The 21461-nt window shown below is 38.6% G+C and overlaps 1 protein-coding gene across 1 annotated transcript in view; it reads left to right on the top strand.

Annotated features, from left to right (window-relative positions):
• The first annotated feature begins 760 nt into the window (after positions 1 to 760).
• Positions 761 to 21461, top strand: part of LOC126355266 (uncharacterized) — a 110378-nt gene continuing 89677 nt past the window's right edge. Inside the window, exons 1-2 of the mRNA XM_050005553.1 lie at positions 761 to 836; positions 7576 to 7924. Of these exons, the coding sequence (XP_049861510.1) occupies positions 761 to 836; positions 7576 to 7924 (425 nt within the window). The remainder of the gene's footprint in view (positions 837 to 7575; positions 7925 to 21461) is intronic.

Genomic DNA, 21461 nt, shown 5'->3' with positions numbered 1-21461 from the left:
ATATAATGACAATATCCACAGCCAATAAAAATTAGCCTTCTGGCTCACAGGTTTTGTAAACAATAATAAATTAACACAGTTCATTAATACCATAGAACAAATCTGTTTACGCCCTACATTCACTCCACTCTTGATTCTGCTGTTAATCTTCTTCAGGTATGGCTTCAGTTTAGCTAGGCTGCATTCTAGACAGCTCTTGGGAACTATTTGTGTTGCCTCTCCATACATTTAAGTCAGGCTGAGAGAACTTATTTTACAATTATGAGCAATAAATATCATTATGTGTGTGTTTCAGTATTGTTTAATAATATTTGTGTTTACAACAACCATTCTTTGCCGTGTTTTACTTAACTGTATGTGAAACAACTTTTGATCACTTCATCTGTATTGTGTGCACATTTACTTTCTGAAGAGATAATAAGTATTGTGTTCCACAGATGTCCATACTAAGTACCTGTCTGCATACATCATTAGAAACTGTAAGAGATCTGGTCATCCCCAATAGGATCTTACAGACACGATTAAAGATTGGTGAGCTCATAATTTTGAACTTATAAAAGAAACTTCTGGCTATCCATTTTAAGGATGGAACTATCAACAGCAATTTCAGGTGCTGATCCTCTGAAACTGTACAGCTTCTGAATGGCTTGTATCACAACTATTGATGTGACATAACACCTATGGTATATTTTCTATTGTCTTCTGCAATGAAGTTCCCATTCTATCCATTACAGTGTTTAACCTTACTTGAACCATCATCATGATGATGAACATCTCAATAATTCAGTGGGTTCTGAACCTGAAACATGAAATAGTAGAGGACTACAAATACAACAGTGGGAACTCATCTTCAGCGCTGTTTGAAAGATCATGCACAAAAATCCTTGTGGGGTAGTGTTGCTAACAACTACTGTTTTGTTTTGGTTAACTTTAGTGCTAGTAAACAGTCACTATTGCTCAATAGATATTAAAACTGAAAAGAAGTAAATTTTTGGAAATATGTAGAATCTGATCACAGATGAAAGGAAATAGAAATAATCTTAAATATATGTTCTTGGTTATTAGCATTATTTTCAGAGACAGATAACAGAAATAAGATTGAGCCCACAGTGTTTTAAATGTTTCAAAGCCAGAAGCTTCTTCAAGGAAATGCACCCAACTGCAGAGCTTTTCTTTGAAGGTAGACAATGATAATCTCATTCCTTAATAGAATGTTGATACCTTGCATATTGGCTGCATATTAATAATCATAACAAATCTTCACCAGAGCAAGGAAAACAAACACAAAAGCACACACGCTCCGGCACCCAAGGCCAGACTGCAAGCAGCAGCACATGGTGGGAGAAGCAAACAGGTGGTGGGGAAGGAGGAGGATGGGGCAGGGAGAGACAGCAGGGTAGGGGGACAGTTATGTGCTGCTTGTGGACAGTTACAAGGACAAAGTGGAGAGAGGGTACGGCAGCTAGTTGGAGTCGGGAGATTAGACAGATGTCGGCAGGGGGGCGGGAGGGCCATCAGAAAAGGAGGTAGTATAAAAACTGTGGGTGCATTACTGGAATTGAGTGCTGGAATGGGAACAAGGAATGGTATAGTTTGGTGGTAGACAGTGACTAATGAAGGTTGAGGGTTACTTAAATGTAGGCTATACTGTAGGGAGAGTTCCCACTAGTCCAATTCAGAAAAGTTGGTGTTGGTGGGAAGAATCCAGAAGGCACAGGCTGTGAAGCAGTCACTGAAATGACAAACGTCATGCTGCACAGCATGCTCAGCAATTGATTGGCCCAACTGTTTCTTCATCACAGGCTTTTGGTTGTCGTTCATGTGAACATACATTTTATCAGTTGCCGTGTCGACATAAAATACAGCTCAGTGGTTGCAGCTTAGCTCGTAGAACACATGACTGGTTTCACAGGTAGCATTGTCTTTGATTGGACAAGCGACAATTGTGAGTGGACGGGAGTAGGTGGTGGAGGGATGATGTATGGGACAAGTTTTGCATCTATGTCTATTACATGGGCATGAGCCACGAGGTAAAGGGCAGCGAGCAGGGGTTGTGTAGTAGTGATATTCTCTAGGTTCAGTGGTCAGTGGAATACTACTGTGGAAGGGATGTAAAAGATAGTGCCTAATACATTCCCCATTCCAGGGTATACATTTTTGTTTTGTAAATAAAGCTTCCTTTTCTTTCTGCTAGTTACTTTATTTATCCCATATGTGTTCACCTTCTCCTGTTCTAAGCCATCATCAGTGGGATATATATTGATACGATTTTGTTAGTTTTAGATTATTAAACAGTTCACTTTGTAAAAGAAGTCATTACTTATGATTTGCTAATTTGCTTATCCTCACATCTGGTCTGGAGGTCACACTACCACTTTTATCACTGCCATATAATCATATCTTTGTGTTCTCACCTTCCATACACCGTTCACCATATTTCTCACCTTTTTGTGGTCGACTACTGTTCTTTTGTCACTCGATACAACTATGTCATCGTACACTGTTTTTCTCAACATAAATATTGCAACTCCATTATTTGTTTCATCTTCTTTGCGAAGTTTACCTATTTGTTGCAAATGTAGCGAAGTATATGTTCAAGACTAACTTCTATTTTTGATGTTTACACTGTGTGTGCATATGATTGAGAGAGAGGGAGGGAGGGGGATAGAGCTGACGAGTTTTAATTTGGGGGGGGGGGGGGGGGGGGTTGGGGCACGGCAGAGGAGGCGGGAGTACAAGCTATTAGTGAGTGGTTGAAAACTTTGGTAACAGCGACAGCTGATTTGACTTTTCCTTTCAATATTCTGTGGAGGGTTTCATGGATGAATGGGTGTAGAGATTTGGATTCTATTATTATATTGGACTGTATTATTTTATTAATCCTTTTTGCAGATGTTATTCTATTGTTTTAAATAATGAACTGCTTGGCATGTGTACTTGGTCATTCAACAGGATTTTCCATTCTGCTTTGGTTTTCTGTATGTGGTAATTTTCTTGCATTATTAGGAGGTGTTGTTTTACTGTCGATTCTAATTATTTTATGTCATTGTCTCTAGTGGTTGGTTTGTGGTCATTTTCTCCTAGGCATTCTGCAAATGTGATGTGGTTTGTCCCATATTTCCCAACTCTCATGTCTTTTTTGTATCTGACATCAAATGTTCTCCCTGTTTGCTCTATGTAACTGCCTTCACAAGTGTTACACTGTAGCTGATATGTAAATGCTTTCTGGTATATGTCTCTGTTATTTGTCAGTTTTGGGGTGTATTTTTGCATAGAACTGTCTGTTGTGTCTGCTATGTTTATTCCTTGTCTCTTGAAAATATTGGTGATTTAATGGGTGAGTTTGTGTTTGTATGTCATTGAGTACCATCTATTGTTTTCTTTCAACTTTTACTGATTATCCTGTGCTGTTGTTATGGGACTGCATGTTTGTGTTTGGTTCTGTTGTGTTGTTGTCTGTGGTTTGGAGCTCTCTGCTTTTATTTTACTTTTAATTTTGTTGTTAAGCTTTGTTAGAGTGTTACTGTTGTAACCATTATTTTGTGCCGCCTGCATCATTATGTCCAATTCTTTTTGGTAGCCTTCTTTGGCAAGTGGTACTGTGTTGAGTCTATGGAGCATGTGTTGAAGTGCTGTTTGCTTTTGTGTGTGCAGGTGGTTAGAGGATTGAGGAATCATATTGTCTGTTGCTGTGGGTTTATGGTAAATTTCAAACATATGATTATGGTTCTGTTTTTTTATTGTTATATCCAGGAAGTTAATTTGGTTGTTCTGTTCTCTTTCAATTGTGAATTTTATATTTTTATGGATCTTGCTGATGTCAGTATGTAGTTTTTCAATTTTTCTTTGTGGTACATCTGTTAAGCAAAGGATGTTATCCATGCATCTGAACCAATATAATATGTTGTATTCTTTTGCTAATATTTTTGTGAAAATGATCTGTTAAATGTGGTTTACAAAAATATCTGCTAAGGCTTCTGAAACTGGGGACCCAATTGGTAATCCACCTTCTTCTAAATAAAATTCATTACTGAATTTGAAGTAATTTTGTTGTGTTATGAGCTTTATTAGTGTGCATATTTCCTTAATCTGTTCATCAGGTAGGTGACTATAAGTTTTCAGGTACTTATCTATAATTTCTATTACTTCTGGTACTGCTGGCCGGTGTGACCAAGCAGTTCTAGGCGCATCAGTCAGGAACCACGCAGCCACTAAGGTTGCAGTTTCGAATCCTGTCTCGGGCATGACTGTGTTGTTGTTGTTGTGGTCTTCAGTCCTGAGACTGGTTTGATGCAGCTCTCCATGCTACTCTATCCTGTGCAAGCTGCTTCATCTCCCAGTACCTACTGCAACCTACATCCTCCTGAATCTGCTTTGTGTATTCATCTCTTGGTCTCCCTCTACGATTTTTACCCTCCACGCTGCCCTTCAATACTACATTGGTGATCCCTTGATGCCTCAGAACATGTCCTAGCAACCGATCTCTTCTTCTAGTCAAGTTGTGCCACAAACTTCTCTTCTCCCAAATCCTATTCAATACCTCCTCATTAGTTACGTTATCTACCCATCTAATCTTCAGCATTCTTCTCTAGCACCACATTTCGAAAGCTTCTATTCTCTTCTTGTCCAAACTAGTTATCATCCATGTTTCAGTTCCATACATGGTTACACTCCATACAAATACTTTCAGGAAAGAGCTCCTGACACTTAAATCTATACTCGATGTTAACAAATTTCTCTTCTTTATAAACGCTTTCCTTGCCATTGCCAGTCTACATTTTATATCCTCTCTACTTCGACCATCATCAGTTATTTTGCTCCCCAAATAGCAAAACTCATTTACTACCTTAAGTGTCTCAATTCCTAATCTAATTCCCTCGGCATCACCCGACTTTATTCGACTACATTCCCTTATCCTCATTTTGCTTTTGTTGATGTTCATCTTATATCCTCGTTTCAAGACACTGTCCATTCCATGCAACTGCTCTTCCAAGTCCTTTGCTGACTCTGACAGAATTACAATGTCATCGGCGAACCTAAAAGTTTTTATTTCTTCTCCATGGATTTTAATACCTACTGTGAATTTTTCTTTTGTTTCCTTTACTTCTTTCTCAATATACAGATTGATTAACATCAGTGAGAGGCTACAACCCTGTCTCACTCCCTTCCCAACCACTGCTTCCCTTTCATGCCCCTCGACTCATAACTGCCATCTGGTTTCTGTACAAATTGTAACTAGCCTTTGGCTCCCTGTATTTTACCCCTGCCACCTTTAGAATTTGAAAGAGAGTAATCCAGTCAACATTGTCAAAAGCTTTTTCTATGTCTACAAATGCTAGAAACATAGGTTTGCCTTTCCTTAATCTTTCTTCTAAGATAAGTCGTAAGTTCAGTATTGCCTCACGTGTTCCAGTATTTCTACAGAACCGAAACTGATCTTCCCCGAGGTCAGCTTCTACTAGATTTTCCATTCATCTGTAAAGAATTCATGTTAGTATTTTGCAGCTGTGGCTTATTAAACTGATTGTTTGGTAATTTCCACATCTGTCAACATCTGCTTTCTTTTGGTTTGGAATTATTATTTTAAAATGATAACATTTTGTTTTTGTAGTTTTCTCGTAATTTTTCCTAGTGTTGCAGATCTGAGTTTTTGTTGATTTTTTGTTGTTGCATTTTTATGCTGGTTATTATATTCTGGATTTCTTTTTTTACTAGTTCTCTAGTTAATTTCCTTTCCTATCATCCCTTGTCAAAACACTTCCTGCTTCTATAATTAGATTTCCTAAGCAATCTTCATCTACTTCTGAATTTACATTGTATTTTAATCCTTTCGCCAACAGCTGTCTTTCTTTACTGTTTGACTGTGTGTCCGTAAGGTTCACTGATCTTTGGTAGAATTTGTGTGTGTGAGTAAAGGTAATATGTTGTAACTGGAGTTTGAGTTGGTTGATCTTTCTTCTATGAACTGTTTCTATTCTTTGTGCAGCAGTTTTTGTAAGCTTTTCGACCCTGTTGACCAGATGTGAGAAAACTTTCATATTATTTATGGTGTCTGCGAGTTGTAAATATGTCTTATACAACTCGTAATTTAACTCTTGTTTTTGAGAGTCTAGGGATTTTTTCTCGTATTTTAACCATATTTTCTGTGCAGAATGCATTGCTTTTTGGGTCATGGGTGAACTGTTTTTAATTTTTACATTGAATATTTAGGTACCAGATTGTTACATTTGCATATGTTGTTGAAATATGTGTGTTGTATGGTTTCATGGACGTTCAAAAGAATCTTCTGAATTTCTGGTATGGGCCATGTGGAAATGCCTGGCATGGCCTGAATAACAAGTCTGTTTGTGTGGCCATCCTCTGCAGCAAGCATATAAAATTTTGTTTTGTAAATAAAGCTGCCTTTTACTACTGCTAGTTACTTTATTTATCCCGTACACTTTTCACCTTCTCCTGTTCTAAGCCATCATCAGTGGGATTTATAACGATACAGTTGTGTTCGTTTTATATTCTTAAACAGTTAACTTCACAATTTTTTTAAAAAAGAGTAACTACTTACATTTTGGTGATTTGCGTTTCCTCACATCTGCCTATCTGCAAGTTCATGGCCAGGGATAATGACGTGTCCTGGGGTCAACCGAAAAACCACGGAATGGCTCCCAAACAGGCAATGTGGAAACTGATTCTGGAGATAGGCATTCTCTGAAGCTGACCTACATTGTGTCTCACACCATGGGGTTTTCTGGCTTTGGGAGATGGACTGGCATAACAGCACACACAACAAACTGCATGTCATTAAGGAGGCTATGAATGTGTGGAAGTCTTCCAGGCAGGCCTCTCCCAGGGAATCAGTCATCCTCTGCCAGCTCTGCATTGACTATATGAGGCTAATGCAAGGTTAACTACTCTGTTGCGAGAAGCCACCTAAGTGTCACTGTGGGTTCCAAATGACAGTTGTCCACCTCTTGCTAAACTACTCACATTTAGGCACTCTGTGACAGACTTTCAACTTTCCCACCAACCTGCCTTCGGTTTTGGACACAATGACTCCACAGCAGCTTTAGTTTTACATTTTATCCGTGAGAGTGGGTTTTATACTTCTAAGTAGGGTTTAGTGTATCCTTTGACCCCTCTGTGTCCTCCAGCCTAGTGCTTTAGGGTTGAGGTTTTAATGTGTTGCAGAGTCACTGGCTTTCCCTTCCTATTCACGTGGTTGCCAGCCACTGTAATCTGCTTTCATCTTTTACTGTCTTCTGTTGTTTTCTTGTCCTCTTTTGCTCCTTTTAGTGTTCATAGTGTGCCCTTCATTCTTATGGCTTTTCCTTTCTTTCTGTTTTGTGTTACACATTTCATCCGTTTTATTCTCACTCTTGTGGCATTGCTTTTTAGGAACATTGGTGAGGCAGATGAGGTGATAGCTATCAACATCAAGTGGGTTTTTACCGAATTTGAGCACAGGAATGATGGTGCTTCGCCGCCATTGCATGGAAAGACACAATCTCACCATAGCCAGTTGAAGATGATGAGAATATGTTGGTTGTAGTCAGATGAGAGATGTTTAATCACCTGGCAAAGCGCCCGGCAAAGCGCCCGGCAAAGCGCCCGGCAAAGCGCCCGGCAAAGCGCCCGGCAAAGCGCCCGGCAAAGCGCCCGGCAAAGCGCCCGGCAAAGCGCCCGGCAAAGCGCCCGGCAAAGCGCCCGGCAAAGCGCCCGGCAAAGCGCCCGGCAAAGCGCCCGGCAAAGCGCCCGGCAAAGCGCCCGGCAAAGCGCCCGGCAAAGCGCCCGGCAAAGCGCCCGGCAAAGCGCCCGGCAAAGCGCCCGGCAAAGCACCCGGCAAAGGGCCCGGCAAAGCGCCCGGCAAAGCGCCCGGCAAAGCGCCCGGCAAAGCGCCCGGCAAAGCGCCCGGCAAAGCGCCCGGCAAAGCGCCCGGCAATTGCGTTTGTGTCGGTACATAACTCGCCATTTATGGTAACACCAGGGACAGCCATTGAGGCTTGGTAGCCAAAGAGACATTTGATCTTTTTCCAGACTTGGGAAGACATGTGGCCTCCAATGGTGGAGACTTATCTCTCCCAACGCCACTCCTTCCGTTGTTCGATAAGGTAGCGAACACTGGCACGGAGCCATTTAAAGACTATGATGTGCTCCAGGGAAGGGTGCCACTTACGGGCTGTAAAGCTTGCAGACACCCCTCAATTGCTTGAACGATTTGCGGCGACACCAAGGGACTACCTTACACCTTGGGCACCCTAAAGAGCCAGGGATTCCGTTTTCTGTGACAGAAACAATTGTGCTAGTCATCTGCTCAACCATCACATCGATGTTACAATGTGGGGGAGATTCAGCGGTGACAGCTAAGGTGAAAGTTACCCAATTGGCCTTGTTCAAAGCCCATCTGGGCAGGCATCTGTGTGCCTGATGCTGGGACACTGCCAGAAAGATGGGGAAGTGCTCACAACCACACAGACATGTGCTCTTCAGTGGAGAGATTGGAGATGTTCTGGGCTGCAGATTGATACGTCAATGGCCTAGTAACTCCCATGCGCCACACTTAAACATGTGGTGGCCCCAGTATTTAAGAGTCAGAGGTCGACTTGCCACAGTAAAGTTTCGACAACTCTGCCTCGCCCAGTAACTATTTTACCACCCCACAAGGGGTTATGGGCATTAAAATCTTCCCGAAGAAGGAAAGGTTTAGGCAGTTTATCAATTAGTGCAGCTAATACATTCAGGGGTACTGCACCATGTAGATGAAGATAAACATTGCAGACAGTTATTTCCTGCATCATCCTTACTCTGACAGCCACAGCTTCAAGAGAGTTTTGAATGGCCCCTGTTCACTACAGACTGAGTTTAGAACATAAACGCAAACTCCACCTGTCAATCGATTATAGTCACTGTGGCTGCTGTTTTGCACCAAGCATAATTTATGGAATTTGTTGCAAACAATGTACAAGGTTAGTGTATTTTGCTTATTTCCAGTCCACTGTATCTTATAGAAGAATGTTCTGAGGTGTCAAAAAACCTCACTTTCAGATACTTTGAAATGACAGGAAAATGTTATTAAAATTATTAAATGCAGCTCTCCACAAAGACACTGCAAGCCCTTATTCATGCAGTTAATAATACTTACAGTACCATTGTTGTTCATATTCAAAAGTATGTCTGATAGAAGTATCATGGATGAGTATTTTGAATTCCTTGATGACTAATAACCTCTTGTTTTCTTCTCATTGTCATTCATACATGCTGTTCTCATTGTTAATTTTAAATACTGTTTGTATATTCTTATTTCTTGAAGTGTACTGCTTGTACGTCAGAACTGTTATAGGGCACATCTAATACCAATCCATTAGTCCATTATGAAATTTTTTAAACACATTGTAAAATGTTAATTTCATATTATTTATATTAACATCTAGAATTGTGCTGTATGTATGCTGTACCTTATTATGACAATACCTACATCATGTATGTGATGCAAAGGATACTATGGTGAACAGGAATTACTAACTCAAATCTGAACACACTTTCTCTTTTTGTAAATAATAAAGAAAAAACACAAACTAGGAAGTGATCAGAAAGTAGTTATATGTACAAATTAACTTGGAATGTCAATGTAAAATGACTTTCTCCACATCACTACAACCTATCATGCAAAATCGTCCATGGAATGTGTAACTGACTAACTTTATAATGGGTCACTGATGAAGACAGAGTACTTTTGTCTTCTATTTCTTTGATAATAACACACAAGCTGTTTTCAAGGTTTGTTGTGTTGTTGTTGTTGTTGTTGTTGTTGTGATCTACAGTCCTGAGACTGGTTTGATGCAGCTCTCCATGCTACTCTATCCTGTGCAAGCTTCTTCATCTCCCAGTACATACTGTAGCCTACATCCTTCTGAATCTGCTTAGTGTATTAATGTCTAGGTCTCCCACTATGATTTTTACTCTCCTCACTGCCCTCCAATACTAAATTGGTGATCCCTTGATGCCTAAGAACATGTCCTACCAACAAATCTCTACTTCTAGTCAAGCTGTGCCACAAACTCCTCTTATCTCCAATTCCATTCAATACCTCCCCATTAGTGATGTGATCTACCCATCTAATCTTCAGCATTCTTCTGTAGCACCACATTTCGAAAGCTTCTATTCTCTTCTTGTCCAAACTATTTATCATCCATGTTTCACTTCCATACATAGCTACACTCCATACAAATACTTTCAGAAACGACTCCCTGTATTCCAGCCAACATTGTCAAAAGCTTTTTCGAAGTCTAGAAATGCTATAAACACAGGTTTGCCTTTTCTTGATCTAGCTTCTAAGATAAGTCATAGGGTCAGTATTGCTGCATGTGTTCCAATATTTCTACGGAATCCGAACTGATCTTCCCCGAGGTCGGCTTCTATCAGTTTTTCCATTCATCCGTAAAGAATTCTCGTTAGTATTTTGCAGCTGTGAGTTATTGAACTTATAGTTCAGTAATTTTCACATCTGTCAACACCTGCTTTCTTTGGGATTGGAATTATTATATTCTTCTTGAAGTCTGGGGGTACTTCACCTGCTCACCAGATGGTAGAGTTTTGTCAGGACTGGCTCTCCTAAGGCTGTCAGTAGTTCTAATGGAATGTTGCCTACTCCCAGGGCCTTGTTTCAACTTAGGTATTTCAGTGCTCTGTCAAACTCTTCGCGCAGTATCATATCTCCCACTTCATCTCAGCATTTTAAGTGTTACATATGGAGAAAATGGAAGAATCTGATGTCTTGGTTCAGTTACACGTAATATTTTTTTGAGTGTTTCATCTACCATTGGGAAAATGCTCCTCTCTAAACACAAATAAGTGTATATGCTCCTTTTTAAATAATTGACTGAAAAATCTGATTCCAGCTGCCTCATCCTACTTTACCCAGCACCTTCCTAAAAATTTCCCAAAACTTTTGGTACACAAATATATTTGTTCTCTTCTCATTAATATGTAACTCATACCCCTCACTCTGTTTTGCCCATTCTCACTCACTCACTACTACTATTAGTAGTAGCAGCAGTATTATTATTTCCTCTTGCTGTCACTGTCTCTGGCTTGCTCTATCTTACTGCTACTATCTGTTTCACTCCTTCCTACTGCTGCTGTATCTTCTCACTGACACACTGTCTCTCTTCTTTTTTGCAATTGTCACAGACTCTGTGTGCATTATCATTGGTTCTCACCTACTTCCACTTCCCAATTTTCTTCATTCCTCTCCAACTATCCCTATCTGCTTCACTCTTTTGCGTGCACTGTTCTGTATTCCGTTGACACTGTGTTCCTCTCTTTCTGTAACACTGCCCTTGTCTCCTATGTTATTTTCGTGCAACAACCACTGTCTGCTATATTCCAGTACTTACTACATTCCCATCTCTTTCCCATTGCCACTGTCTAATTACTTCTCAGCATAAAAAAGCATGAATGTGTTTGTATACCAAATTTTTTGGAAATTTTTTAAAGGTGTTGAGGAACATAGAATGAGGCAGCTACAATGCCACCTTCCTGTCAGCATCTTTGAAGAAGGAGCACAATTGCCTTTTTTAAGTGCTACAGCTTGTTGTCTTCATTTTCCTCCTACAGGCAGGAATATGTCTTTTGAAAGGAACTTTATGGGACAGTAAAATTTTGATTGTTTATTTATCTGAGACCGAAATAACTTAAATACTGGAGATGCTGAGTTGCAGACAGACACAAGAAAGCCTCAAACAAGTAAGTTCTCAGCAAAAAGGCCTTCATCAGCATTCCAATGAAGGGCTTCTTGCCTGAAAGTTTACTTGTTTGACACTCTTTTGTTACGCCTACCTGCAGCTCAACATCTCCCCTACATTGTGAGTATTAATCTAACCTTTTCATAATACTGTCATTAGTCCATCATGGATTTTCCATTGTTTGAAATAGCTGAAAACTAATTTCACCTCATACTGAAATTTACATGCAGAGAGATTCTGCATGTGCTTCAGTAACACAGCACTCAGTTCCCAGAATCCTGACGATATGTAATGGAGAAACTTAATAACATATTTATTGATGCTATGTCACATAAATTACATTTTTGACTCAAACAGGATATTATATGGCTATTTAACATTTTCTATTGTGGTATCTTCGAACTACTTTACCACAGAAACTGATAAATACATACAAGAAATTTATATGGTTACTCAGCATAGGGATCTTAGGAATATGTTGTAAGAATTTCAGCCATTTGCAGTGTACAGTCATCTTGGAAACTTTTCCTCAGTTCCAGTATCCAAAACTGATGTTTTAGAGTGATTGAAGATTTTTGAAAATGGGGAAATAGCACTTCCAGATAAACTCTTTGATAAGATACTGTTTAAATGTAAACAATTTGCTGCAGTTAGATTTTTAGTTATGCATCGCTGACAGCAAAAAATGTGAAAAATGCTTTCTTCAATTTTCTCAGGAACAACACAAGAACTAAACGGCACCTCCATAAACCACTTCAGGTTCACCATAGACAATATCGAATTTGAAAAAACTCACCATGTGGTTCATCAATGTAATACATAATGTTAACTTTTTGATAAAGTAACAACACTTTAGATAAAGGCTCTTCCCAGACAGCACATACAGACTAAATACTTGATGCTCTTGAGGTTTCATTTTGTAGGAAAATAAATTCATGATTTTCTGTGATTTCATGTTCCTATTGATACAAAAGACCATGCAGCACTAAGTTCCTGCTATGGGGAAAATCTGACTTTTAGAATCACTTAACATTTCATCAAAATTGTTTTGTCTACATGTACATGTACATGTACATCTACATCTACATCTACATCTACATGGGTACTCTTCAAATCACATTCAAGTGCCTGGCAGAGGGTACATCGAACCACCTTTGCAATTCACTACTATTCCAATCTCTTATAGTATGCAGGAAGAATGAACACCTATATCTTTCTCTACCAGCTCTGATTTTCCTTATTTTATCATGGTGATCATTCCTCCCTATGTAGGTCAGTGTCAACAAAATATTTTTACATTCAGAGGAGAAAGTTGGTGATTGGAATTTCGTGAGAAGATTCTGTCATAAAGAAAAATGTCTTTCTTTTAATGATTTTCAGCCCAAATCCTGTATCATTTATGTGACACTCTCTCCCATATTTCACAATAACACAAAATGTATTGCCTTTCTTTGAACTTTTTCAATGTACTCTGTCAGTTCTATCTGGTAAAGATCCCCACTCTGTTCAGCAGTATTCTAAAAGAGGATGGACAAGCATAGTGTAGGCAGTTTACTTATGGGTACGTTACATTTTCTAAGTATCATGCCAATATAATGCAGTCTTTGGTTAGTCTCCTGCACAACCTTTTCCATGTGTTCCTTCCAGTTTAAGTTGTTCATAATTGTAATATCTAGGTATTTAGTTGAATTTACAACTTTTTGATTAGACTGATTTATCATGTAACTGAAGTTTAACGAGCTCCTGTTAGCACTCATGTGGATGACCTCACACTTTTCATTATTTAGGTTCAACTGCCACTTTTTACACAATCTGATATCTTTTCTAAATCATTTTGCAGTTTATTTTCATCTTCTGATGACTTTATTAGTCGACAGATGACAACGTCATCTGCAAGATTGTCTCCTAAATCACTTATATAGATAAGGAACTGCAAAGGTCCCATAACACTACCTTGGGGACTGCCACAAACCCCTTCTGTTTTCCTCAATGACTTTCCATCAGTTACTATCAACTGTGATCTCTCTGACAGGAAATCACAAATCCAATCACATAACTGATATGATATTCCATAAGCACGCAATTTCACTATGAGCTGCTTGTGTGTGACAGTGTCAAAATCCTTCTGGAGATCCAGAAATATGGAATCAATGTGAAATCCTTTGTCAATATCACTCAGCACTTCATGTGAATAAAGAGCTAGTTGTGTTTCAAAGGAATGATGTTTTCGAAACCCATGTTGATTGTGTGTCAACAGACCATTTTCTTCAAGGTAATTCATAATGTTCAAACACAATATATATGTTCTTAAATCCTGCTGCATATTAACATTAACGATATTGGACTGTAATTAAGTGGATTATTCATATTACCTTTCTTGAATATTGATGTGACATGTGCAACTTTCCAGACTTTGGGTACAGATCTTTTATCAAGCAAACAGTTGTATATGATTGTTAAGTATGGAGCTAATGCATGAGTATACTCCAAAAGGAACCTAATTGGTATACAGTCTTGACCAGAAAACTTGCTTTTATTAAGTGATTTAAGTTGCTTCACTACTCTTGGGATATTTACTTCTACATTACTCATGAATAGGACTGGGGAGCAGAGAAGTTTGTGGCACAACTTGACTAGAAGAAGGGATTGGTCGGTAGGACATGTTCTGAGGCATTAAGGGATCTTCAATTTAGTATTGGAGGGCAGCGTGAAGGGAAAAAATCGTAGAGGGAGACCAAGAGATGAATACACTAAACAGATACAGAAGGATGTAGGTTGCAGTAGGTACTGGGAGATGAAGAAGTTTGCACAGGATAGAGTGGCATGGAGAGCTGCATCAAACCAGTCTCAGGACTGAAGACCACAACAACTTCAACAACAACAACAACAACAACAACAACAACATTACTCAAGTTGACAGCTGTTCTTGATTCGAATTCTGGAATATTTCCTTCATCTTCTTTTGTGAATGTATTTCAGAAGGCTGTGTTTAGTAACTGTGCTTTGGCAGCACTGTCTTTGATAGTATCTCCATTGCTATCACGCAGAGAAGGCATTGATTGTTTCTTGCCACTAACATACTTCACATACAACCAGAATCTCTTCAGATTTTCTGCCAGGTTTTGAGACAAAGTTTTGTTATGAAAACTGTTATAAGCATCTCGCTTTGAAGTCCGCACTAAAATTTGAGCTTCTGTAAAAGATCGCCAATCTTGGAGATTTTGCGTCTGTTTAAATTTGGAATGTTTGTTTCATTGTTTCTGCAACAGTGTTCTAACCCATTTTGTGTGTTGGCAGTTAATATGGAGGGAGTGCCTTTTCTTGTTTCTGTTGTGCAACACTTGCTGGCACCCAAACAAAGCAGAAGTTGATATAAATTAAAGATAATAATGACTTTTAGTCATTAAGGGCATCTACAAAGGCAGAAATAGCACATAGTGAGCTGGAAGAATCAGATCTTACATATTGTATTTGTAGATGCAGAATCAGAAACAGAAGATACCACTAGAGAAAACTTTTGCTCCAGGTGATGGTACAATTGGTAAGGCAAGTACATCTGTGTTTCAGTTGACGGTAATACCAGTCATTTATTCTACAATTTCATATTATGAACAATATTCACAAATTCATTTCCATTTGTGATTTCCAAATACTGATTAAACATTCTTCCTCTGTACAGGCACGATAATGGTACGGACTGTCAGTCACCATCAACAGCACCTCATCATCTCTATGGACAGTGAGCGAGATTGGTTAGAAATACAAAATTAGCCACATCTGCCAATGTTCTTGGAAGAAGAGGGTGTAGCCTCATGATTTTTCAGTGAGGCTGGGGAAAATAAAATAATCTAACTGAAATGGGTTGGCTCACTTATAATATTACTGTAACAACGTAATGTTAAGACAATCTATAAATATATTCTGTAAGGCATAAATTGGCTGCAGTAAAGTGATACAATCATAAACCAATGTCAAATAACAGCCCATTATTTACATGCAATATTTGGGATGATAAAAAAATTCAATTCAGGAAGGAAGCAGAAGAAGAAAGAGAAAATGCAGAGAAATAATCTTTGTTAATGTCAACTTAGTAGAGAAGAAATATGTGAGATGAGTAAATTATTAGTCAAGTACTTGACGTCTTGCTTCAACAAACTGGCAACCTTTCTACAATGACAGCTTAAAGGCATACTTGAAATTATCTATTCACCGAGAAATTTGCACCCAAATTCAGCTGCAATCAGGAACGCTCAGCTACTTTAAGCAGAGAAAGCATTTGGCTACTTTTAGCAGCAGGTTAAAAAATGTACAGGTATGAAGGGAGACACTAATATATCATGCCTTTGGGTGTATGGTTTATTGAATGTAAGATGAACTTTGGTTGTGTTTTTATTCGAGACGAATGCAGAGCTACACATGGAGTATGTACAAACATGTACCTATAGATGATGATGTAGTACTTTCTAATTCTTCTGAGGAGAAGAATGGTTTGGTGTCTTTACTGCAGCAGAGGAAATGTTGGGAATTTCAAATATGGGTACAACCAGTACTTTTGTTCACGATACCTCCGCAGGTCAACACAAAGAACTACTTGATTTTAAGGATCCAGGTATCTGGCCAGTGAGGGGTTTCATCTGCAGAAAGATGCCATGCCGTTGAAAAATTATGAAGCAAAGACAGATCTGATGCAGACATAAGCAATTCTCAAGGAGACAGAAGTAAACAGAAGACTGATTTTAGAAAAAGCTTCTTAATGTATAAATTCTTTGTTGACCAAAAATAAATAAAAAATGCTTTGTTTTGCATATCAGGCAAAGTATTTATAGGTAACTTATCTGTTTCCCATGTGGTTAACTAAGGTCTCACTCAGTGGAAAAAGTTAAATGAATAGGTTACACAGCACAGAAATGCATTGAGCCACAAAAAATAGCTTTGCTCTTCGTAAGCATTGGAGATATCTTGAAATAAAGTTCGCATTGAGAAAGAGCTGTAGCAACAAATATCAGAGATGAGGAAGCATTGGAAAACAGTTTTAGCTGTCAGTCTTGAAGTGCTTCTGCATTTGCCAAAGCAGAGCAGCCCTTTCAGAGGTTTAAATGAAAGCCTTTACTTTTGTGTGGCAAAATTAGTGACTTTCTTAAACACCATTGACTCAATTGTCTTGCCACTACCTCACACTGATGGTGCATGCAAGATGTCATGAAAAAGGTCATCAAAGATGAAATTTTGGTAATAAATGGAGCCAAAAAAGGGATCAAATAGTGAGTGATGTTAAAATAACAAGATAATTTTTATTTTTTGTCGTACTCCTGACGTTTTGAGCAGATGTCACAAATTATCAAATATGTAAAATTTAATTAGAGTGGTACAGATTTCTGTAAAAACTTCACTGACATTTTAACAATAGGAGATAAGATGGGCCAGGTGCTTTTCGAGGTAATACTGCAGAAAATCAAAAGTGATGGGTTGGATGTTTAAAATTGTTGAGGCCAATCTTACAACAATGGTACTAAAATGGCTGGAAAATGTAGAGATATTCAATTGTGTTTGCGAGAAAATATGTTAGCATACTACATGTCATGCACTGCACATTCATTAAATTTGACTGAAGAAAACACTGCAAGTGCATAGAAAGTTATTTAGGATAGAAAACATCTTTATTTATTCTTTGTATCACCTAGTAACAGATGGAAAATTATGCTGAAGTATGTGCCATTTATCTCTGAATTTACCATAATTCTAATAGATGGCCAACAAAGAGAGAATCTGCAACAGTTGTGTAAAATCATCTTTATAAGGTACTCAGGGCTTTAAATTAGCTTTTATCTTGTACATCATCTATCACTGAGATGAAAACAGAAGCTACAAAGCTTCTGAAAAATGTCATTACTTTTGAATTTATTACATCTCCTTGTTCTTGGTTCAAGCACCTAGCAAGAACTGATACTGCAAACAAAAGATAACAAAAATAAATTGCCAACACTGACCCATCTGACAAGCATGTCACAAATTTATTGAGGTGTTTCAGAAAACCAAAATTTTAATAGATATAATCGAAGAACCTAAGACCATAGCTGGAAAATTTCACTTTGGATCCTCAATTCAAGGAATTGTGGGAACTGAAATAGAAGAGGATAGTCAATAAATAATGTTAAGACGACAGCTCATATTGGATACGTGAAAAACGTTCCATAACATAGTCTAGAAATAATAGACAGGTCTTTAGTGAACATAGGGACAGGTTTTGTGCATCAAAGAACATAAAGAATTTGTTTGGGCTTCTACATGGGGCTCAGCTGCAGACATTAAATGATGATGAAGATGTTCAGGAAATGAAGTTAGTGGATATTAATAATAACCCCCTTGATAAGGATGAATTAATAACAGAACTGCAAGGTTTTAAATAATATACTCTTAGTTTACAGCCAACCATGAAAATACCAAACTCTGAAAAAACTTTGACCTCAATTTCTAAAAATGGACTACAGGAAGAATATCCAAATGTGACAATGGCTCATTTGTAAGGGCTTTTTTGCATCAATCCCCATTTCAAACTTAGCAAATGATAAGAGTTTTTGTAAATTGTGTGGTGACTGTCAATAGCAGATAGACTATCTAGAATAGATGTTCCTAACCTTTCTTAGACCATTACCCCTGAGTGCAAACAGACATTAGCTACCATGGCCCCTGGCATCTGCTGACCCCCCACCCCACCCCACATTATCACCAACTACAGCACGTTACTAAACTGTAAAATGAAAGACTTTCACTGGAACACTTATTTTCAAAATGATGAATAACATACGAATTCATGGTGTATCACAAGTGATTTCCACAATTCCTTCTCAGATAAGAAAACCAACTATCCACAGTGAGCGTAGATACTGTTACAAGTCATACTTATCCTTTATTACTCCTCTCCATTGTGGCACTTGATTGACCTGAGCACTGCAACTGCATTTAAAATCAAACAAATTCAGATGTGTGCACTATACTGGCTGTTTGTAAACCACTTGATTGCTGTGCCCCTTGCTTCTGACCTGACAGATGCTGGATGACTTCAGGCTGTTAATGCTTTTTGTCTAACTACTTAAATAATGATAATAATAATAACAACAATGTTTACAGCATTATAGTACAGCTTATGTTACTGTTGTTTAGCTGTGTTGTGCTGCAAAGTAATTCATTTATTTGTTCTGAAGTGAGTAATGAAGCAATTTATGGGCTACTGTAGGTACTACCTAAAACTTGAAGAAGAAGAAGAAGAATAAGAAGATTTCTTCAGATATTTAGCCTTTGTTATGAATATGTCTTCACTTTTTTCATAAGCCATGTAATGAACAAAGCACAGGATATATACGTAGTGGGTGGACTATGTGTGGAACCTGTAACCTCCACTGCATAAATGCCAAAAATTGAGATAGAGTAATTATTGGTATCATATGTTAAATATTAGGGTCTTACAACATTGTGATGATGCTAATGATCTTTTGAAAATAACCGACATAGAAATATTTAAATTGCTTAATCTTTAGCCATCAGAAAATTTCATTTTATCCTACTGGGAGTAATTAACCCCAGGTTGAATACCACTGATTTAGAGAGTGCCTAAACTACATCTCCATGACTACTCTGCAATTCACATTTAAGTGCTTGGCAGAGGGTTCATCGAACAACAATCATACTATCTCTCTACCATTCCACTCCCTCACAGCGCGTGGGAAAAATGAACACCTAAACCTTTCTGTTCGAGCTCTGATTTCTCGTATTTTATTTTGATGATCATTCCTACTTATATATGTTGGGCTCAACAAAATATTTTCACATTCAGAAGAGAAACTTTGTGACTGAAAATTCGTAAAAATATCTTGCCGCGACAAAAAATGTCTTTGCTGTAATGACTTCCATCCCAATTCGCGTATCACATCTGCCACACTCTCTCGCCTATTACATGATAATACAAAACAAGCTGCCATTTTTTGCACCCTTTCAGTGTCCTCCGTCAATCCCACCTGGTAAGGATCCCACACCGTGCAGAAATATTGTAACAGAGGACGAACGAGTGTAGTGTAAGCTGTCTTTTCTGTGGACTTGTTGCATCTTCTAAGTGTCCCACCAACGAAATGCAACCTTTGGCTCACCTTCCCCACAATATCATCTATGTGGTCTTTCCAACTGAAGTTGTTCATAATTTTAACATCCAGGTACTTTCTTTAAATTGACAGCCTTGAGAATTGTACTATTTATCGAGTAATCGAATTCCAATGGATTTCTTTTGGAATTCATGTGGATCACCTCACACTTTTCATTATTTAGCGTCAACTGCCACCTACCATACCATACAGGAATCTTTTCTAAATCACTTTGCAACTGATACTGGTCTTCTGATGACCTTACTAGACAGTAAATTACAGCATCATCTGTGAACAACCTAAGAGAACAGCTCAGATTGTCACCCAGGTCATTTATATAGATCAGGAACAGCAGAGGTCCCAGGACACTTCCCTGGGGAACACCTGATATCACTTCAGTTTTACTCGATGATTTGCCGTCTATTACTACAAACTGCAACCTTCCCAACAGTAAATCACGAATACAGTCGCACAACTGAGACGATACCCCATAGGCCCACAGCATGATTAGAAGTCGCTTGTGAGGAGTGGTGTCAAAAGCTTCCTGGAAATCTAGAAATACAGAATCAACTTGAGATCCCCTGTCGATAGCGGCCATTACTACATGCGAATAAGGAGCTAGCTGCGTTGCACAAGAGAGACGTTTCCTGAAACCCTGCTGATTACGTATCAATAGATCATTTCCTTTGAGGTGATTCATAATGTTTTAATACAGTATATGCTCGAAAAGCCTACTGCAAACTGACATCAATGGTATAGGTCTGCAGTTAGATGGATTACTCCTACAACCCTTCTTAAACACTGGTGTGCCCTGCGCAATTTTCCCATCTGTAGGTACAGATCTATAGGTGAGAGAGCAGTTGTATATGAGTGCTAAGTAGGGAACTATGGTATCAGCATAATCTGAAAGGAACCTAATCGGTATACAATCTGGACCTGAAGACTTGCCCATATCAAGCGATTTGAGTTGCTTCGCAACCCCTAAGGTATCTACATCCAAGAAACTCATGCTAGCAGCTGTTCCTGTTTAAAATTCTGGAATATTCCATTCATCTTCCTTGGTGAAGGAATTTCGGAAAACTGCATTCAATAACTCCGCTCTAGCGGCACAGTCATCGGTAACAGTACCATCGGCACTGCGCAGCGAAGGTATTGACTACGTCTTGTCACTTGTGTACTTTACATACGACCAGAATTTCTTTGGACTTTCTACCAAATTTCGAGAAAATGTTTCATTGTGGAACCTATTAAAGGCATCTCGCATTGAAGTGGTTCAATGCTCAGTGATATTGTCCTTAACTCTATTTGTCTCACCACTGTGTCACTAGTGAATTTTAACTCGGTATCAGTGTATCTGTATTCCATAAATTGGCCAGGTGTGATTATATTCACTAAGTATAGTGCCATGTTCCCACAGCTGAAGTTGGTAACATCATCAACAATGTAGGAAAACAGATTGCTATTTACCATGAAGAGGATATGTCAATTTGCAGACAGGCACAATTAGAAGACACTTATATAAAGCTTGTGATGACAGCCTTTATCAGTAAGACACATATTCACAGCACATACAAGCAAGAAAGCCTCATGCACA

The sequence above is a fragment of the Schistocerca gregaria genome, chromosome 3 (genome assembly GCF_023897955.1).
Source record: "Schistocerca gregaria isolate iqSchGreg1 chromosome 3, iqSchGreg1.2, whole genome shotgun sequence".
NCBI classification, from domain to species: Eukaryota; Metazoa; Arthropoda; class Insecta; order Orthoptera; family Acrididae; genus Schistocerca; species Schistocerca gregaria.
This window is presented reverse-complemented; position numbering and strand designations above follow the sequence as displayed.